This window comes from Myxocyprinus asiaticus, chromosome 12, assembly GCF_019703515.2.
Source record: "Myxocyprinus asiaticus isolate MX2 ecotype Aquarium Trade chromosome 12, UBuf_Myxa_2, whole genome shotgun sequence".
In the NCBI taxonomy this organism is placed as follows: domain Eukaryota; kingdom Metazoa; phylum Chordata; class Actinopteri; order Cypriniformes; family Catostomidae; genus Myxocyprinus; species Myxocyprinus asiaticus.
In genome coordinates this window covers 21,117,168-21,133,344 of record NC_059355.1, presented here as the reverse complement: position 1 = coordinate 21,133,344, position 16,177 = coordinate 21,117,168, and the positions used below count along the sequence as shown (strand labels likewise).

The following is a 16,177-nucleotide window of genomic DNA, read 5'->3' as shown; positions in this document are numbered from 1 at the left end:
TTATATAAAACGATGGGGTCATTTTTTATTAACTTTCCAGTATATATTTCACAAACTAGTTAGCAATTTTAAGGAGAAGAGATCGCTCAAATCTACACCGTTTAACCAAGTCGGAGCACGCTCTGCTGGACAAACTACGCTATGACACCAATTCTAAAGCATTGTTTTGTGCATTATATGTTCTGAAAAAAAGTTTTCATATCGGCGCATATCGGTAAAATATACACCGATACCGATATATCGGTGAAAGGCTAATATCAGCCGATAATATCGGCCAACCGATATATCAGTCGGGCACTAGTTTCTACACCCCCGGACACTCTCCAGGTTTTGCATGTTCAAAGTAAAGGTGATTGTAAAGGTCTTGCCTTGTTGAATTCAGAGAGTTTTCAATAGTTGAACTGATAAATGGTACTGCTGAAACAGAAATGACAGCTGTTATGGAACAGTGTGAATGCCCTTAATATTGTTGAGCAAGCACCATAACCAGAGATTTTTCATCTTGTAAATAAACAGCTTTGGTGTTGTAATACAGTAATGCTGTTATACTGAAACAATATTCTAAACAACATTTCAACAACATGCTCTCATGGCAGAATCGTCAGGATTTGTACGACTTTTCTAAATTTGCCTAATTCGTATGTCGTGCGACTGCACTCGTTTGAATTCCTACGACTTTCACTAAAGCTAATGACGTCGCTGCACATCGTTTCCAACTAATACGCGACAAGTACTTGCTTCTGTCACACACAACAGCTTCCTATCATGTTTACACACTCTACTGATTGGTTAAGTTTAGATAAGTGGTTTGGGTAAGGGCATAATATTAATAAGTATGTCCTTAATGCCTCGTGTGCAGAACCTGCGCTTTCTTCCGCATTAGACATCCGGGAATTTGCACGTGATGAAGTCATACGAGTTTATGCAAACAACATCGTATGTGTAACGAATGAGGCTGGTATCCCTTCAGCCGACCACCAGAGGGAGCCCTCTCCTGAATACTGACGTTGTACCGTTTCTTCTATGGTGACTTCCTGTTTGCATCATATAAATAGTCATGCTTTTCCATTGTTACTTTGCAAAGTACATTGCCAGTTTCACTGCCTTACCAAATGTTATTCTCATTGCCTGATATTGCCTACTTGTTATGACCATTGTGCCTGCTTTACTGGATTACTGATTTTGGATTACTGTTTTGCTCTGTTTGCCTGGTTGGACTGATTACCTGTGTAACGACTACTTTGCCTGCTTCAGCGATTACATCTCTGCCTTGGGTCTTGGATTTATCTGCTGATTGTAAAGAACTTCTTGCATATGGATTCTACCTTCATCTCCATGTTGAGTCCATTACAGTGTGAGGCCATACGACATAGCCAACTCGTAAATTATGTATGACTTTTCATGAGATTGGGTTGCATTTAAAAGATGAAGAGGATTTACTGTGAAATGCACTGATATAAGTCAGCAGAATTTTCCACACATCACCACCCTTAAATTACCATGAGTTTACTATAGTAACACCAACTGTATTAACTATAGTATTTTAGAAAAAATATATATTCATAATACATATTCTCATATAACTACTATAGTTCTATTAAATTTATTATATGCTACATAGGAGTGAGGGAATAACATTTATTTTTATTGCAACTATGGCAGTTTATTATACAGTGCATCCGGAAAGTATTCACAGCGCTTCACTTTTTCCACATTTTGTTATGTTACAGCCTTATTCCAAAATGGATTAAATGTATTATTTTCCTCAAAATTCTACAAACAATACCCCATAATGACAACGTGAAAGAAGTTTGTTTGAAATCTTTGCAAATTTATTAAAAATAAAAAAACGAAAAAAAAAAAACAAAATCACATGTACATATGTATTCACAGCCTTTGCTCAGTACTTTGTTGAAGCACCTTTGGCACCAATTACAGCCTCAAGTCTTTTTGAGTATGATGCTACAAGCTTGGCACACCTATTTTTGGGCAGTTTCTCCCATTCTTCTTTGCAGGACATCTCAAGCTCCATCAAGTTGGATGGGGAGCGTCGGTGCACAGCCATTTTCAGATATCTCCAGAGATGTTCAATCGGGTTAAAGTCTGGGCTCTGGCTGGGCCACTCAAGGACATTCACAGAGTTTGTTGAAGCACCTTTGGCACCAATTACAGCCTCAAGTCTTTTTGAGTATGATGCTACAAGCTTGGCACACCTATTTTTGGGCAGTTTCTCCCATTCTTCTTTGCAGGACATCTCAAGCTCCATCAAGTTGGATGGGGAGCGTCGGTGCACAGCCATTTTCAGATATCTCCAGAGATGTTCAATCGGGTTAAAGTCTGGGCTCTGGCTGGGCCACTCAAGGACATTCACAGAGTTGTCCCAGAGCCACTCCTTTGTTATCTTGGCTGTGTGCTTAGGGTCGTTGTCCTGTTGGAAGATGAACCTTCACCCCAGTCTGAGGTCCAGAGCTCTCTGGAGCAGGTTTTCATCAAGGATGTCTCTGTACATTGCTGCATTCATCTTTCCCTCGATCCTGACTAGTCTCCCAGTTCCTGCCGCTGAAAAACATCCCCACAGCATGATGCTGCCACCACCATGCTTCACTGTAGGGATGGTATTGGCCAGGTGATGAGCGGTGCCTGGTTTCCTCCAGACATGACGCTTGCCATTCAGGCCAAAGAGTTCAATCTTTGTTTCTTATGGTCTGAGAGTCCTTCAGGTGCCTTTTGGCAAACTCCAGGCGGGCTGTCATGTGCCTTTTACTGAGGAGTGGCTTCCGTCTGGCCACTCTACCATACAGGCCTGATTGGTGGAGTGCTGCAGAGATGGTTGTTCTTCTGGAAGGTTCTCCTCTCTCCACAGAGAAATGCTGGAGCTCTGTCAGAGTGACCATCGGGTTCTTGGTCACCTCCCTGACTAAGGCCCTTCTCCCCTGATCGCTCAGTTTGGCCAGGCGGCCAGCTCTAGGAAGAGTCCTGGTGGTTCCAAACTTCTTCCATTTACGGATGATGGAGGCCACTGTGCTCATTGGGACCTTCAATGCTGCAGAAATGTTTCTGTACTCTTCCCCAGATCTGTGCCTCGATACAATCCTGTCTCGGAGGTCTACAGACAGTTTCTTGGACTTCATGGCTCGGTTTGTGCTCTGACATGCACTGTTAACTGTGGGACCTTATACAGACAGGTGTGTGCCTTTCCAAATCATGTCCAATCAACTGAATTTACCACAGGTGGACTCCAGTCAAGTTGTAGAAACATCTCAAGGATGATCAGTGGAAACAGGATGCACCTGAGCTCAATTTTGAGTGTCACGGCAAAGGCTGGTGGTTTTTTACTTTTTTTATTTTTAATAAATTTGCAAAGATTTCAAACAAACTTCTTTCACGTTGTCATTATGGGGTATTGTTTGTAGAATTTTGAGGAAAATAATACATTTAATCCATTTTGGAATAAGGCTGTAACATAACAAAATGTGGAAAAAGTGAAGCGCTGTGAATACTTTCCGGATGCACTGTATTTATTTATAGTTTTTAACTGTGTTTAGGGTACTGGTTTTCATTACAAAAAAATGCCATAGTTTGTTTTATAGAAGTCATGTTACATCAACCCATGGTAATGAAGATCCATGCCTGATTTTACCTGAGGTTACCATGGTCTTGTTACAAAAAACACAGTTAAAATTATAATAAAAAAATAAAAACTGTGTTAAATTGTATAGGGGCAAATGGAAATTAGAATCAAGGGTTTTAAAGCCTGGACCTTTGTGAATTGTGGACATAGCAAATTTTTCTTCTGTGTAATCTGTTCTCTTTTATTGCTCTGTGATTGAAGGAAAATATAACTAGTTTTGTTTGCTTTCAAATTTCCAAGAGATGACTTAATTTGAATCAACAAGATCCTAATGAAAGGAGTGCCAATTCAGTCGCACTGTCAGAATAATTTTGCCCTATCTAAATTAGGTGTTAACTTTGTACCTTTTATAGATTTTACATCTGCATACCAACTCAAAATCAGTGCCTTACCATCCAATTGGCATTTTAGTTTATTGCACTTATTTTTGTAATATATAATAATAATATCACTTATTATTAGTTTCTGTCTTTTTAATTTTACAGGGCGCAGACCCCCACCCCGCACCGGTGCTACCAAATGAGGTGCTGATGCCACCAACTATAGAACTTAGGGGCAGCAGTGCCACCACTTTCAAAAGTTAATCTGGAGCCCTGTTATTTTTTCGTGTCTTTGTAAAGTGGAGAATACTTGAGGATTCGTCTTTTTCTTAAGAGAATGTTATCTTATGTATATTATATAAATATATTGTATACTAAGTGACCCATATATTTCTGGTTTTACTGAAGCTTTGTGATTACCAAAATCTGTCTCTATCCCTGATAAATCCAAAAATTATACTCAGATCAGGAGATTATTATAATCTCATCAGATTGTGTCAGGAATCCAACTGATAAATGCCAGTTCTCTCTCTTTTTTTTTTTTTATTTTTTTTATTTTTTATTTTTTTGCATGCAGTTTGATTGAACAAAAATCATAAAATAAACCCACAAATATGGCTACGTTTAAATGCAACCTGCAACTCTGACTGATAGCAAAATCCAAACGAAAAGCCTTCATTTAAACGCCTAAATTTATTTGATTGAGCTCGATCTGAATGAAATTTCCATACAATTGAGAGGGGTGGTGTACACCTTAAATAATTTGTTAAATAGAAGAATATTAGCCATGTAAACCTTTGAATCCAACTATTTTCTCAATCATATTCAAAAATACCTCGCACACGTGCAATTTAGTGGACATTTTGCCGCTTCACCAAATATAAAGCAATAGCTACACACATTATTGAGGGTATGGGGGCTCGCACTGTATATTCTGCAGGGCACATCTGTTATTCCCAAACTGATCTCACAGTGAAATTGGAAACAGTAGGTTGACTTTTCTTTAGCTTAATACGGTCTGTGCTTACTGAAATTCGAAACAATGCCCCCAGTGGCCAAAGTGGTAAGTGTTATATGGGCACGTTTGAGCTCCATTTTTGGGGTGTAGTGTCCACGGAAGGGTATATTTACGACCCCAGATGTATTTTAAAAGGGGTAATAGGGTGTAACATTAACTATTAAAAGTTACCGTATGTGCTGGACAAAATGGGTAACCAAACAACAATGATGCGGTGCAAAAGAAGATGGTGGGGGGAGTGAGAAGGGACGCAAGCGGCGCCAAAGAAAGGAAATAAACAAAACAAAGCCTCATTTAGAACCCTCTACACCAGGGGTTTTCAAAGTGTGGGGCGTGTCTCCCCGGCACTAGAGCATGTCAGGGGAGGTGCGGGGAGTTGTACTTTTTTTTTTTATTAAATAATTAATATGTGTATTTATATATATGTATGTATGTATTGAGTTTAACTATATTATATTTAAAACATTATTTAAACAGTTCTGCAAATAATAGGCAAAAATCTTTGTGAAGATTCGCTGATATTTGTCAAGCCCGCCAAAAAAGCAGATGTGGCATATTAGTCTGTAATTACAATGGAGCAGTTTCTGAGACTACCAAATTCTAATCCTTCAGTTTCAGGGGTCAAACCCAAAAGACAACAATACGATGAGCAGTATTTAAGTTTAGGATTTACATGGACAGGATCAGTTGATGCACCATGACATTTATGTGTAATTTGCCAGGAGATTTTAGCTAATGACCTGCTAAACTCTGCAGACACCTTGATGCCAAGCATGCTGAGGTAGTGGGAAAACCTCCAGAGTTTTTCCAAAGAAAACTTTAAGCCTTTCAAGGTCAGAAAAAAGCTGTCAGAGAATTTGTCAAATTAAATGTAAAGGCCACTGAAGCTTCATATCAAGGCAGGAAAAGCACATAACATCGGAGAGACATTGATTCTGCCGGCAGCCAAAGATATGTGTTCCTTGATGGTAGGAGAGGCAGTGGCTTCTAAGCTTGATTCTGTTCCACTCTCTGACAACACAGTGGGTGCACATCTCGAAGGAGCAAGTGTTAGACAAGAATCAGGCACAGCCCATTTTTTTGCACTCCAGATTGACGAATCCACTGATGTGGCCAGCTGTTAACATATGTGAGGTACGTGAAAAACATAGACATTCAAGAAGAATTTCTATTCAGTAGTCCTTTGCCCGCTTGCCCCCCCCCCCCGCACACACACACACACACACACACACACTCCTCTCTGTTACAGATCTTCTGGCTAGTTTGACTGAGATGGACCTTTATTGTAATTTCAAATTATGTTCTTTTTTTTTGCTAGGAACTAGCATTATTTTTGTTTGGGTTAGAGATAGGATACTGTCTTTGACTTTGAAAACTCTTGCTCTGCACTGACTGTTAAACCAAAGAGAATGAAAAGAAAAAGTCTTCAGCATCAGTGACGCTAACTATACAGCAGGTGACCCTAACTATTCTGCACTCTATCAAGACCAAAAGTACAGTGGATGGCACTTGCCCCTAACCTAGTGTGTCTAATACAGAAGCAATCCCTGCATGTTGCACAATGTATGTCACGTGACCTGCTTACCTGTCCTCTTTTCCTGGTGAGCAAACATACACAGAATGAAAAATGGCAGATGTAATGACTGGTTGGATAAATATGGAATTGACAAGACAGATACATGAAAGCAGACTAACATAAAATATTTTACAAGCAACAGAATAGAATTGTTAACAACAACAGTGATGGCAAAAGCAAAGTGATAGCGATAGTGAAGCTCCTGCCGGTGGTCTGGCTGGCTGTTTTACTACTCCTGGTATGGGATGATTGGTGATGAGGGGTAGTGATGTCAGCGGGTTAATGATGACGGATGGATGAATGGACCAATAACGGGGATCTAAGAAAGTGAAAGTAAACAGAAAGACACGGGAAAAAACAAAACACATACAAACGTGGCACAGGGACATGACAGGCACCAAAAGCAAGGTTTGAAGCAAGTTGATTGTAGCTGTACAGGCAGTAATAAAGTGAAGAGGAATGCATGTTTTATAAACTGTACCTCTCAATCCAAATCCCAAACCTAAACTTTACCATCAATGGAGTAAAAATGTAATTTTATAGGAGAAAAAGTAACCTCTGAATTATGCTTGTCACTAATTATGCAAATGTGATTACTTCCTGGTTATAACGCGGTATCCGAACCCCTGCTGCTGATGTGACGTGTATCCAGTCGAATACAGGGGAGTGTAAACTAGGGATGGGCATGCGTACTCGGGTACTCGGACGTGGCAGCAATGATCGATCATGAAATGATGATCGATGTTTATCACGTATGATGTGACTTTTCAATTAATTCGAAATTCAGTGACAATTACTTGACAACTAAACACAGACGTGACAAAGAGGGAGTTTATTTTTAATTTTGAGATTGATTGTGGTTTTGTGGGGTACATTGATTGTCAGAGAGGTCTCATAGTAGCCAAACCGATATACGATGCTGCAATGCTATTGTTACGATAATCAAAACTAAGAGAGTGTAATTAACCATGTTTTGAACACCTGTCTCTGCAAAACGTTTGCTAAACACATTTTATCATTTAATATAAGAACTTTGACTTATTAATGGATATTATTCAATAAAAGTGAATGTTTGTTACTGACTGTAAACCTCCCTGCCCTAAGTGACGTAACACACACCTGCATCTCATTGAAATGGGAGTTGAAGATTTCCAAACCAGTTTCCAAGTTAGAAGTCCGACATATAGTGTCATTCTGTTGCACTTTCCCCAGCTGAAAGGTGGAAATTCAGATTCTCCGAGTTAAATGGAACACGTACAGCAACAATACGGAGCATTGCGGATTTCCCACAAGAGCAAACACTTGGACACACACACACACACACACACCAGATGCGTGTGGCAGTGGACTCAATGCATATACAGCAGGTGAGTGTTTCAAACAGCTAGACAGAGTGCAGCTAAATGGAACAGAATGCAGCTTCTTCAAAATTGAAAGCGATTTGAAAATAGATGGTTCAGACAGTCACAAAAAAAGCTGGTGCACGCTTACTAAGATACGGTATACGATTACGATACTACAGTAACCTGAAGGAAGAACAGACAGACGCGCGTTGTGCACATTCTTTCATTGAGTTGGGCAGCGAATCTTCACATAATGACAAAATATGATGCATTATATTTTGATTAAGCAATATTTTGTATATTTTGTAACAGATTATTTTATAACAGCCTATAAAAATGAATAGACGATACACTGGAACAACAAGACACAATTCAGCAGCCAAAGACGTTTGTCAAACATGTTGTTATATATACAGTTATGTACATGTAATTGCCCCTCAAGTACTCGATGAAAACTGTTATTCTAAAATTTTGTTTCCATTCCAGATCTGTAAACTCCTTAAGGACAACTCTCTCCCACCAATCTTTACTTTGTACTCTCATCTAGACATTCCTGGTATTGAAGAAGGAATAGGCATTTTGCTAATATGGTTAAGCCAGACAAAATATTCAGACTCTGCTTCTAATTCTCTTCATTAAACAAATAAAGTGAATAACATAAGAAGAAAGATTTTATGGCATATTTGTATAATTATCGACTTTTGTGCAATGCTCTTAGTTATTTTATTTTGTTCCTTTCTTCACTTCTTCAGAATGCGATGACTTACGCTTTTCGCATGTGCAGAAAGTTTGATCGGAATACATGTAATGTACATGTAATACGCTAAATTAAAGGTGCACTCAGTAGATTTTTGTTAATGTCATTGTAGTGCGGAGGAGGGCGGGGCCGGGCGGAATGACGGACGCTCGGACCCCAATCAGCCTGATGAGGCGAGCGAGAGATAAAGGCGACCGAAGATGGCAGCTCTCTCTCTGAGAATTATGGGCAGCTGCCCTGTATGTGTTTGTGTGTCTTTTTATTTAATTAAATATTAATATTTCCCTTGTACCCCCTTTACATTGGTGCCGAAACCCAGGAGGGATGCCCATCGTAGAGTTCTCGACACTGCTGTCTACCCAGGGGAGCGCCACTGCCATCCGCTGGGGGACAGAGTAGTCCGACCGCCCGGATGCGGGGAACGGCCGCCGTCCGCGAGGCGAGGAGGGACGGGACTCCCCGACCGCCTGGAGCGATGGAGTCACTGCCATGGGCGGAGGAGTGTCCCCACGTCCCTCGCTCACCTCATCAGGCTGATTGGGGTCCGGGCATCCGTCATTCCACCCGGCCCCGCCCTCCTCCGCGCTACAGTCATCTTGGACTCATACTGACACCGGTTTTGTGGATGCAGCGTCATTCAGTCCAAATAGTTTTCAGTTATCAATGCCATTGTAGAAAGTCACTTTTCACAGTCAGCCATGAGTAACTTAATCCCTGAGCAAAAGTGTCCAATAACAGGTCCGTTATTGAGATTAAGCGAGTAGTATTTGGCTGGTCATGTGATCCTAACATGGCAGCTCCCATGAAGGGACCCTCTCCATGTAGAATCAAACAGCTTTTAGAAGGTTACTGATATGACTGGAGTCCTCACCTCATGTGAGTGCTCATGACGTTATCAGAATCAGAATCAGCTTTATTGCCAAGTATGCTTACACATACAAGGAATTTGTCTTGGTGACAGGAGCTTCCAGTGTACAACAATACAAAAACAATACAAAACAGCAGCAAGACATAGATAATAATAAAAAATAAAAATGAATTATACACATACGTACAGACACACACATACATACGTACACACATACACATGGGTAGTGCAAATCAAATACAAACTGTTATGTACAGTGCAAATATAAATCTGTTATGTACAGTGCAAATTATTTTTGTTTTTTTCAGAGGAATGAAATGGCAGAAGAGGTTGGATGTGTTGGATAAATATAAGAAAGACTAAACTGTGTATTGCACATAGTTATTGCTCAATGGGGCAATTTAACTGTTCATGAGATGGAGTTATACATGTGTTTCAAAATTACCATCCATTTCTTTAGGAGTAAAACATTTTTAATGAGTAAAAATGTACTGAGTGCACCTTTAAGGGTAGCCTACATAGAATCAGTCCTGAAATCAGATTGAATTTATTTGGATTGATGAAAATTAGTGCATGTAAACATAAGCTGTGTCCAAAACGACGCACTATACACTGCACTTACATAATATACTATGCACTCGGCCATGTAGTGTATGAATTTTCAAAGTGTAGTATTGTCCCAAATGGAACAATTAACGTTTTTTACTACACGGAAGTATTCGCCATTTAACAGCTGACAGAAGTGTTGCACTTATTCTGTTTTGAATACTATTCTGATGCTAGTGATACTTTGTAATACGGCATTTTTCATACCACTGTCTCCTAAAGATGATTCGCTTATGTTTTCCTCTTTTGTAAGTCGCTTTGGATAAAAGCGTCTTCCAAATGAATAAATGTAAATGTAAATGTAAGTGACGTTTCAAGTACACGTGATGTTGCCGCTAGCTTTAGCGCATTAGCCAACCTCAGTTCAAAACTTGTATCTTAAAAAGCACCTATTATGGTTTTTAAACATGCCTAATTTTGTTTTAAAAGTCTCATACAATAGATTTACATGCATCCAAGGTCAAAAATCACTTTAATTTGCTCATAATTTAAATTGGCAGCATTACCTTTTTTCCTAGTGTCCAAAACGACTCGTTCAATGATCGTTCTAAAGGATTCATTCTAAACTCCTCCTTTCAGAGAGCCTACTCTGCTCTGATTGGTCAGATGTCCCAGTCTGATGTGATTGGTCTACCGCTTAGTGTAGTGTTTGAGGGTGGGTCAAAGCTGTTCGCAAGCAGCCAATGAAGACCAGAGGCGGGTTTTTTGTTACCAAATTACGTAGGTTAGTACAGGAAGTCTTGAATTACTAAGGACTCATTTCAGGTGTTCAGAATCGGTTCTTTCATTTGGGAGTCAATAACTCCATTTGTTGTGCACTTTGATTTTTGAAACTTTGCAGACTTTATTACATTCACAAACCACTATATAACACACTACATGAAAGGTAATATTTGAAAAACCATAATAAAAAAAAATATGGTAAAGCATTCAACTCTAATTTGCAAGGTGCTGTATCCACTGAAGTTTTGCTAGCTGCTACATTCTTTATTATTTACAACTGTTTTGTCAGACCAGTAGCGCAGCCAGGTAACTACACCCCTTCCACTATGTACTGCAAGCTGCATGCACTGAGTGCACGACGTGTCCATCATACCACACTCCATTTTGACGGTTGCATTTTCAGTGTTAACATAAAAAATAGTGCGGTTTGGGACACACCTACAGTGATAGTGAATTCCATTTAGATGAGAGTTGAAGGTAAGTGTAACTTCTACCTTTTAAAAATCACTGAAACTCTTGTATACTCAAAGTTAATGGTAACGACATTTGAATGATATTTAAAAATAACATCTCACAAACCATGTTATGAAACCATCTGTACATGCTATATACTGAGTGAGACTGACAACTCATATCTTTGACTAGAGGGCACTCTGTCATAAAGAAATGTTTACGTCTAGTGCTGATATGATCACATTTCTTTTATACGTTGCACAGCCCTCAGTCACCTTGTTGTAACACTGGGTTCAAGGAGAGGAGACACAGGAGTAGATACTTTTCAGTCTTTTAATAGTAAACGCAGGAGTGGAACAAACTATAAAGCTTAGCATCACAAAATAACACAATGTAACACTTCAAGGACTGACAAAGGAATGAACAAAACAGGAGGGTATATATACAATGACTGATAATGGAATGGAGGATTGGAAACAGATGGAAGTGATGAGGGCAGTATATTCTGGGAGATGTAGTATTGAGGAAAACTTCAAAATAAGAGTCCTTGAAGAACATGAGACAGAATGTGACATTATACACCCCCCCCCCCCCCCACCTCCTCTTTAAAGGGCGTCTCCTGGCACCCAAAGACGGATGAGGGTAGGGTGACTCAGAAGGTGAAGGAGGATCCAAGGAGGACAATCAGGAGGCCTGGGGGGCAGCTTCGGGGCTGGGAATGGATCCAGAGGCCTGGGAGGCGGCCACGGGGCTGGGAATGGGTCAGGAGGCGGAAAGCAGCTCCGTGAAAGCGGGCTCTGGCTCGGTGGAGGCTACGGGCTCTGGCTCGGTCGAGGCTACGGGCTCTGGCTTGGTCGAGGCTACGGGCTCTGGCCATGGCAGACATGGGCGCTGGCTCGTAGACCGTGGCAGGCATGGGCGCTGGCTTGTGGACCATGGCAGGTGTGGGCGCTGGCTCGTAGACCGTAGCAGGCTTGGGAGGAGCTGAGGCAGGCTTGAGGGCGTCCACTGTGGGAGGAGATTCAAAGTCCTCATCCTCCTTACCCACAGTTAAAGGAGAGCCGCAGAGTCACCTCCACGTAGTCGACGATCGTCCAGTGTGGACCCGACAGAGGCATCAGCTCTTCAATGCACTATTCAGGCCAGCCATGAAGAAACTCACCAGAGCGTGGTCATCATAGTGCACCAAATTCACGAGATGGAGAAACTCATGCACGTGATCCTCAACTGGATGGTCTCCTTGTTCAAGGAGGAGGATTGCTACTGCCAGTATATCCATTTTGCTTGGACATTCAGTCCTTCTGTAACGTAGGGTTCTTGGAGTGGAAGAGGGGAGATGCAGGAGTAGATACTTTTCAATCTTTTAATAGTAAACGCAGGAGTGGAAAAAACTACAGTGCATCCGGAAAGTATTCACAGCGCTTCACTTTTTCCACATTTTGTTATGTTACAGCCTTATTCCAAAATGGATTAAATTCATTATTTTCCTCAAAATTCTACAAACAATACCCCATAATGACAATGTGAAAGAAGTTTGTTTGAAATCTTTGCAAATTTATTAAAAATAAAAAACGAAAAAAAAATCACATGTACCTAAGTATTCACAGCCTTTGCCATGACACTCAAAATTGAGCTCAGTTGCATCCTGTTTCCACTGATCATCCTTGAGATGTTTCTACAACTTGATTGGAATCCATCTGTGGTAAATTCAGTTGATTGGACATGATTTGGAAAGGCACACACCTGTCTATATAAGGTCCCACAGTTAACAGTGCATGTCAGAGCACAAACCAAGCCATGAAGTCCAAGGAATTGTCTGTAGACCTCCGAGACAGGATTGTATCGAGGCACAGCTCTGGGGAAGGGTACAGAAAAATTTCTGCAGCATTGAAGGTCCCAATGAGCACAGTGGCCTCCATCATCCGTAAATGGAAGAAGTTTGGAACCACCAGGACTCTTCCTAGAGATGGCCGCCTGGCCAAACTGAGCGATCGGGGGAGAAGGGCCTTAGTCAGGGAGGTGACCAAGAACCCGATGGTCACTCTGACAGAGCTCCAGCATTTCTCTGTGGAGAGAGGAGAACCTTCCAGAAGAACAACCATCTCTGCAGCACTCCACCAATCAGGCCTGTATGGTAGAGTGGCCAGACGGAAGCCACTCCTCAGTAAAAGGCACATGACAGCCCGCCTGGAGTTTGCCAAAAGGCACCTGAAGGACTCTCAGACCATGAGAAACAAAGATTGAACTCTTTGGCCTGAATGGCAAGCGTCATGTCTGGAGGAAACCAGGCACCGCTCATCACCTGGCCAATACCATCCCTACAGTGAAGCATGGTGGTGGCAGCATCATGCTGTGGGGATGTTTTTCAGTGGCAGGAACTGGGAGACTAGTCAGGATCGAGGGAAAGATGAATGCAGCAATGTACAGAGACATCCTTGATGAAAACCTGCTCCAGAGCGCTCTGGACCTCAGACTGGGGTGAAGGTTCATCTTCCAACAGGACAACGACCCTAAGCACACAGACAAGATAACAAAGGAGTGGCTCCGGGACAACTCTGTGAATGTCCTTGAGTGGCCCAGCCAGAGCCCAGACTTGAATCCGATTGAACATCTCTGGAGATATCTGAAAATGGCTGTGCACCGACGCTCCCCATCCAACCTGATGGAGCTTGAGAGGTCCTGCAAAGAAGAATGGGAGAAACTGCCCAAAAATAGGTGTGCCAAGTTTGTAGCATCATACTCAAAAAGACTTGAGGCTGTAATTGGTGCCAAAGGTGCTTCAACAAAGTATTGAGCAAGGCTGTGATTACTTATGTACATGTGATTTCTTTTTTCTTTTTTTCTTTTTTTTTCTTTTTTATAAATTTGCAAAGATTTCAAACAAACTTCTTTGACATTGTCATTATGGGGTATTGTTTGTAGAATTTTGAGGAAAATAATGAATTTAATCCATTTTGGAATAAGGCTGTAAAATAACAAAATGTGGAAAAAGTGAAGCGCTCTGAATACTTTCCGGATGCACTGTATAACGCTTAACATCACAAAATAACAATATAACGTAACACTTCAAGGACTGACAAAAGAATGAACAAAACAGGAGGGTATATATAAAAACAATGACTGATGATGGAATGGAGGACAGGTGAGGAGGATTGGAAACAGATGGAAGTGATGAGGGCAGTGGATTCTGGGAGATGTACTTCTTCAAAATAAGAGTCCTTGAAGAACATAAGGGAGACAGACTGTGACACTTGTATACTTTGTTGACAGTGTAAGTATTTGACCTCTTCTTGATGTCTGTTTTGAAAAGCATGTTAAAAAGTCTAACAGAACATTTCATGCAAGTCTTTAGGCCTCAAATCATACAAGTTCAAACTGTAACTTTCTCAGTTCATGCAGTTTGTATTGGAACTAAAAGTGCAAAACGACTCCTTTCTTCCCCAAATAAGTTAATTTATGGACTCATCATCAGATGAAAAGGTGTTTGTCTTGGACATCTTTGCAGCTCGGAATGGCACATTTTAGTACAGTAAAAGCACCTGTAGCCAAACTTTAAATCAAATAACACCTCACCATGTATATCCTCAGATTATTGGGGATTTAAAATACATACTGTATGTGGGGACAAAAAAAAATATTTTTATGATAGAAGTCATGATACATAAGATTTGTTTTCAAACTTTATTAAGATTAATTTGACTGTACTAACATTTATCCTTCTCCTTTTCCTTCCCTAGAGTGTTGTGTCCAAGTATGGCTCTCAGTTCAAGGGGAATGCTCAGCACGATGCTCTGGAGTTTCTACTCTGGCTACTGGATCGAGTGCATGAGGATGCCAACCTCTACACCAACAACAACCACAGCAGCAGAACCAAATCCTCCAGCAAGGTACTGCAGATAAAGAGAGAGAGTTTTCTGCTACAGGAAAACTGTCATCATTTAGAAATAAAAAACTATACTACATCAGAACAGTCTATAGTATAGTACTGTGCCAAGTTTGATAGAAACAACTTGAAAGCTCTAGGGGGAATTACACTCTGAAAATTCTAAAATAAATCTATGCAATTGCTGGATGTTTGATCATAAGTTACATGAAACCATTAAAGGTGCAGTATGTAAGATTCTGAAACCCTTGTTATTAATGACACCTGTGGCCGTTAAGTGAACTGTAGCCAGCTACCTGTTGAACATGCTCGCACTCGTGCACACACTCTCGACCAAAACAATGACGTAATGTACAAAGAGACAACGTGATTCACCGGCATCATGCTGACAGATGAGGTAGCATAATTAAAATTACACAGTTATGATTGTTTTACTACAAACTTTGAGACTGTATATTATATTTGACTCTCCAATGCTGGAACAGGGCTAAAACAAAGTGTGGATATAGGTCTGACTATGCGAGACTGTAGTTTGAAATAATCACTTTTCTTTGCATGATACATTGACTGCATTTATATGATAGCCTGTGTCGGCATTAAATAGCTAGCCAGCTTTATCAATAGCTGTTAGCTAAATTTGGTGGATGATGACAGTAGCTGTTTATAAAATAGACAGTACATTATAAATATGTTGACTCAATTCAGTATTGATGTGATTCCATCACAACTGACATTTTGATATATCGATGCACTATTGTTTTATAATAATAGAATGTATATATTTTACTGTATAACCAAGTTACGTTACACTAATGAATGTGTCTTTTTGCATTATCTTGAACATTGTCTAGCATTAATTTCATGTGTTATTGTAGTTAAAATTACACAGATCAATCCTTACGGCACTATATTTCACATGCTTTGCAGTTATGTAAGCTTAACTGTCCAATAAGAAGAATGCCAATTCAGGGTTAGTTTTGATCCCCAAAACCGAATGAA

General features: G+C 40.5%; 1 protein-coding gene across 2 annotated transcripts in view; it reads left to right on the top strand.

Moving 5' to 3' along the window:
* Positions 1 to 16,177, top strand: part of LOC127448993 (ubiquitin carboxyl-terminal hydrolase 43-like) — a 194,097-nt gene that overhangs the window by 14,125 nt on the left and 163,795 nt on the right. For both annotated transcript variants that reach the window (XM_051712032.1, XM_051712031.1), the window contains exon 2: positions 15,033 to 15,182. In XM_051712032.1, the coding sequence (XP_051567992.1) occupies positions 15,033 to 15,182 (150 nt within the window). The remainder of the gene's footprint in view (positions 1 to 15,032; positions 15,183 to 16,177) is intronic.